The sequence below is a fragment of the Nematolebias whitei genome, chromosome 16 (assembly GCF_014905685.2).
Source record: "Nematolebias whitei isolate Nwh7 chromosome 16, NemWhi1, whole genome shotgun sequence".
Taxonomy (NCBI): Eukaryota; Metazoa; Chordata; class Actinopteri; order Cyprinodontiformes; family Rivulidae; genus Nematolebias; species Nematolebias whitei.
Window position 1 is genome coordinate 42,402,643 of NC_056513.1, and position 5,884 is coordinate 42,408,526.

The 5,884-nt window shown below is 41.1% G+C and overlaps 2 protein-coding genes across 2 annotated transcripts in view; both read left to right on the plus strand.

Moving 5' to 3' along the window:
• gpr179 (G protein-coupled receptor 179) overlaps positions 1–4,053 on the plus strand; it is a 54,139-nt gene extending 50,086 nt beyond the window's left edge. Inside the window, exons 12-14 of the mRNA XM_037689912.1 lie at positions 2,723–2,869; positions 3,159–3,917; positions 4,015–4,053. Of these exons, the coding sequence (XP_037545840.1) occupies positions 2,723–2,869; positions 3,159–3,917; positions 4,015–4,053 (945 nt within the window). The remainder of the gene's footprint in view (positions 1–2,722; positions 2,870–3,158; positions 3,918–4,014) is intronic.
• Positions 4,054–5,351: 1,298 nt separating this feature from the next.
• LOC119422536 (probable G-protein coupled receptor 179) overlaps positions 5,352–5,884 on the plus strand; it is a 1,374-nt gene continuing 841 nt past the window's right edge. The window contains exon 1 of the mRNA XM_037689913.1: positions 5,352–5,884. This exon is cut by the window's right edge and continues 841 nt beyond it. Coding sequence (XP_037545841.1) covers positions 5,352–5,884 — 533 coding nt within the window.

A 5,884-nucleotide genomic window follows, 5' to 3' on the forward strand; every position in this document is an offset into this window, starting at 1 on the left:
AAATGATGGATCAGCTCCGGTCTAGATGTCCCTATGCACGCTACCTTTACAGCCTCTCCGGTCAGGGTGGCTGGTCATCGTCAGAAGTCGTGTGGTTTACTCCGTTCAACAGAACAAGCTTCCTTCGAAGTTGTAGGGCGTTACGCCCGGGTGAGTTCACAGCGAGGCACTGTAACTCCGCTGGGATGGCCGGACCCTCGTCTCACGGTCAAATCCATCAGCTATTGATTAAATCTGAAAGTTCCTTAGGAACTCTCAGTAAGACTCCCGTCAGATATTCCACTCAGAAGTAGAAGACTCCATAGTCCCAAGAAAGACTCAGGAAAACTGCAGGAAGACTGAAAGAAGACTCCAGAAGACTGAGAAAGAACTGAATAGTCCCAGGAAGTGTTGACTTTTTAAAGAGTACTCACTTCCGGTCACTTGGTACTTCCTGGTTGGTTGAAACAACCAGCAGGGGCGGTGTTTCAGTGATGTCAGAGGGTTATTAGGAGTCAAAAAGACAGCAGGAATGTTTACGAACGGTTAGTACAGACAGAGGAATGTTATGGCGAAGTGAGACAAACGCAGATGCCAACTGAAGTTATTTACTGTCTGCTAGGTTTAAAAACAAAGCACTTCATTCTCATAACTTGCTTTCTGACTTTTGACCGACATCCCTGACTTCTGACCGACATCACTACTCCTCATTCAGACAGAAGATCAAAATGCACAATTACTTTGTAAATAGACATTTAAAATGATTTCTAAGTCTGCTGAGGTTTAAAAATCATTAATACTGTTTCACAGTTGATTTTAAATGAGTGGTTCACTTCAACATTTAGAAATGGTATGAACTAAACACACTTTGATTATCAAGATATTCTAAAAAAGTAATGATAATGTAAAAAGGAAGAGTGTTCTTTCAATTGATTAATTCAGGATACAATTAAATAGTCTCTTGATGAGATAATTTGTATTTCTGGATTCAAATCAATGAAATAGCAGTTCCTGTCCCCTGAAGGTCTTCAGAGACAGGTTGAGGTCGGAGGCCTAGTTCACTACATGGCCATGACCATTATGATATGATGTTATGTGGGGGAGTGGTGGAGCAGAGGTTAGAAGATGGGCCTGTGATCGGAAAGTCGCAGGTTCAACTCCCGGTACCGTCAACATCAAAATGTGGGTGGAAAAGGTGAAACACCCACACCTGCCTCCACCCTCACTGGCTCCATTCTGGGCCCCTGAGCAAGGCACTCAACCCCCACCATCTGCTCCTAAACAGGTCTCTCTTTAAAATGAGTTCTCGTGACTCAATGAGACTACCTGGATAAATAAAGGCTAAATGAAAAAAATAAAAGTTTAAAATAGAAATACTCACATCATTAGGCCGAGGTTGTGTGTGTGATGTGCATGTTCCTGAGGTTGTGTGTGTGACGTGCACGTTCCTGAGAGGCCACAGACAGAGCAGCTCCAGCTTTTGTTGAGTTCCTGTAGTCCTGCAGGTTTCAAGCTGAAATGAAAAAACATCATGAATATGAACTTTACAGTCTCTAGTTACCTGTTCATATAAACACATGGAGGTGTCTCACCTTGTGACTTACAATAAAATATGTAACTTTATGAACTCTAATGAACTTATAATGATGCTCCTACTCTTTGAAGGTGAACCGATGGTACCACACCATCTCTCAGTCGGACAGTCTGATCAGTTTGATCAAAATCCTCCAGTTTAAAATCCTCTCTGCTCAGATGAATCCTCCTCAAAGATACTTCCTCCTCTTCCTCACATCTTGTTCTTTGGGAAACCTTCAAAATGAAAACAGGAGATTTGTGTCTACACAAAAACATTGTACAGAGGAGGTCAATCTTATTTTCTGTTTCCTATATTCTCCCTAGTTTTAATTTTTTATATCCTAGAACTTTAACAAAACTCCAGTTCTGATACATATCTGTTGATAATGAACCAAAGCTGCTGAAATAGTGAGTTTGCTTGTTAGAAAAATATTCCTGTCATCAGATCTCAGTCAGCTTCATTGCAGCTGAACACCGTGTTACACTGAACATCACATCAGCTGGTGGACATAAATACAGTACAGTAATATTATATTCACAAAATACTAACAATAATATGTTCATCTTATTTGTGAAAAGTTATCCCCCGAGACCTGACGTCAACAGTCCGTCGATTAGAACAGAAATAAACTGCGAAGTGCTGAGACATCTTCTGCTGTAACCAAATAAGGACGACCGCTCCAAGATGGCAGCCGAAAATCCTGCGCCGCAGCAGCCAATGAGGGATCTAGTAATTATATGATATCTATGGTGGTTACCATCTTGAACAGGACTGAATAATAAAAAATTTAATCAGATGTGCATTCAATATTTGCTTTCTGAGTTTCATTCAAATGTATTCAGTGGTTCATGAGACATGTTGCTAACAGCACAGACAATTAAACACAAGCACAAAAACATAGGCAAAAACATTATTGCTCTAACTTTACCTTCTGCACCGGGTGCTCCTTATTCTTTGAAGCTGTGGTGTACAATAAAATCTGCCTTTTTTATCATCCTGTCCAGAAAAATACTCCAAACCTTTATCTTGGATAATAAATCTTTGAATCCACACCAATCTAGGCACATTCATTGATAGACTTATAGTTTCACAAAGAGATCAACATACCTAGTTATTTGTGCTGCAATAACTCAAATATGTTTTCACATGTTTGGATGTGCTCTGCAGTTCATCCATGCATCTAAACCTGCAAGAGAGGAGGTAGCAGCAGAGGTGTACGAAGATGAAGTGGATCTGCGACGTTCTGCTTCGTGCCTCAACAACAGCTTCCGCTCTGCTTGGAGTGAGCACAGCATGGATCCAGACGATTTCCGGGTAAAGCCTCTTCTCCCCTTTAACAGCAATCAATTTAACTTAGGACATAATTTACAATATCTATAAAAAGATACCTCAAATTATGTATTAATACAAGTAAAATAGATGTCCATTGTTAGAATAAAGTTTTAATTAGCAGTAAATTGATTTTGTTCTTATCCTGACTTTTCCTGACATAATATGTTTCCAATCATTCCTCTAACATGTTACTTTCATGTCTTTTCGTCTTTGTCATATCAACTCATTGCTCAATCCTATCATTGTTTCCTTGCTTTTTTATATGTATCAGGATGAGCTAAAGAAGTTGTATACTCAGTTAGAAGTGAACAAGACAAAGAAGATGACCGCAAACAACCCTCATCTGTCAAAAAAGCGCAGTTCTCGTTGTACGCTGGGGAGATCCCTTATAAAACGCATTGCCGAGTTCCCAGAAACTGTGAGCCGGCGGTGCAGTCGTGATGACAGAGATGGATCTTTCCGCAGCAGACGTGGAAGTCACTGCGACTCTTTTAGGAGGTCCCCGGATACCATAAGTATCAGTTACCGAAGTTCAATAAAATCACCATCACCATCCATACGCAAGTCCCAAAGTGATCATTTCTATATCCGAGAAAGAGGCTCTTCATTCCGTGAGACTACATTAAAGAGCAATTCTGTGAAGAGATCCTCCCAGCGATCTGAGACAGACTCCTTGGACATTCCACCAGGGGTCTGTAAGTCAGCCAGTGCTCACAACTTAACAATCGATACAAATCTTCTGCATCCTGATCACACAAGACTTCATAAATCCTGGAGCCTAAGCTCCTCTACCACACATTCTATAGAGAATATATCAAAACTATCTAGATCAAGCACAATGCGGTCCAGGCAGAGCATTTCCATAAGTGACCAAACCAGGAGTGCTCTCCAGTCTGAGTCATTTGACAAGGCTGAGATCTGTCCATGGGAAGTGGAACCAGAACAGCCAGGAGAAAAGAACCAGAAGCATGTCACATATGCAAATTCCAAGAATGGAGAAGAAAAAGGCCCACTTTCCCCACAAGCAATTGTCTGTCCTTGGGACCATTTGCCAACAATGGAAAAGGCTCATTTGATGGAGAAAGGACCACAAGCTGCCAGTGTGTACTCAAAAGCACCTGTTACAGTGTCAGCAAGTGCACCAGGCTCTCCCAGACCAAAGGTGAAAAAGGATCAACGTGTTTTCTCCTTCCGCACCACTACTAATAAGTGGTTGCATGTGAGATCATTTATGACATCCATGGATAGCAGCAAGTCCAAAGATCAAACTTTAAATAGAGACGATTCAGGTTCGCAAAAAAGCCAAGAAAGTATGTCCACAACGCCAAGGTCTGGGACATCTAGTAGATGTCCAAGCATAGAAAGGAGAACACTTCAGAAAAAAAGTATGTCAACCATAGAAGGTAAACCCTGCCTTGTGAAGCAGCACGCAGTCAGACTGTCGTCCACTGATTCTTCGGACAGAAGCCCACGAAGGTTTGTGCTTGTAAAATCTGCCATTTACCCAGGAGAAATTGATGATATACAAAAAGATGGCAACTACGAGCATGTATTTTTATCCAGACAGAGCAGCAAACGCAGTAGTATAAGTTCCTGGGAGACCATTAGCAGCTCTAGAACTCCTTCGACTCGTAGAAGGGGTAGTAATCGAATTAGACCAGCCTCTAATGTCACTTACACAGATCATTATGATGCGGGTGGCTTTACAAAACAAGGTGAAGTACCAAGAAAAGAACAGAGCACCAAAGCAAGCACTTGTCCCCAAGAATTGCAGGTATCAGAACGATCTAATGTTTGTTCATGGGAATCACAAGAACAAGGAAATCTGATAGGACAAGAAATTGGTCGGGAATTGCAGGACACTTCTGCTAGTTCAACAACCACAGTGTTAAAAGATCCACATACTCAACAATCCATACAGCATGTAGAAGATGTATGTCCTTGGGAAGCTGCAGAAACCCCACAGATTTCAATAAGACAAGACAGCGAACATGCCAGTGTATGTCCATGGGATGTTAAGGACAAGGCTGACGTTGTATATGAAAACCTAAATTCTTTAGAAACCAAAGGTACACTGGCTGTACCTTTTCGTCAAGAAGCCATGAAACCTACCATCTATCCTGGTTCATCTAGAGAAGTTTTAAGCAGTGGCTCACTACCCAATACCTTAAATCAGAGTGAACAGTGGTACAAGATAATTGAAAGCTGTCCATGGGATTTTCCTGATCCACCTAAAACTATGGAAGATGTTTTTCCATGGAAAAAGGTTGGCAAAGAACTTACAAATACGGATTTAAGTTTAGAAATGACACCTAAGATAGACATTAATAGAGAAACTAGAAATCAAAGCAAACTTGATGTGTCAACAAAATTTGTGTCCATACAAAATAAAGGGACAGAAAATGCTAGGGTAAATGTGTGTCCCTGGGAAACCGAGCTACCCGAACAAAACGTGGCTACCAAAATGGTGTCACAAGGGCTAAAACAACCATCAGATCCATGGGAGAATGAGGAACCAAAATCAGCAAACCCAGAGACACCCAAAAAACCAGAAATCTGTTCACAGCAAGACAATGCTCGTGCAAATGTTTGTCCATGGGAGACAAAGGAGTATGAGGTACTTCATTTTAAAGAATCAAAATCATCTGAATCTGGTACCACAAAAGTTACAAAAGAGCAAGAAAATGCTCAGACAGATGTTTGCTCAAGGGGGACCAAGGAATCCAAAATTTTCAAAAAGCAAGATAGCAATCGGTCAGATGTTTGTCCATGGGAGACCGAAGAACCGAGAATCCTCAAAAAGAAAGATAGTGCTTTGACAGATATTTGTCCATGGGAGACTGAAGAACCAAGAATCCTCAAAAAGAAAAACAGTGCTTTAGCAGATGTTTGTCCACGGGAAACGGAAGAACCAAGACTCCTCAAAAAGAAAAACAGTGCTTTAGCAGATGTTTGTCCATGGGAAACGGAAGAACCAAGACTCCTCAAAAAGAAAAA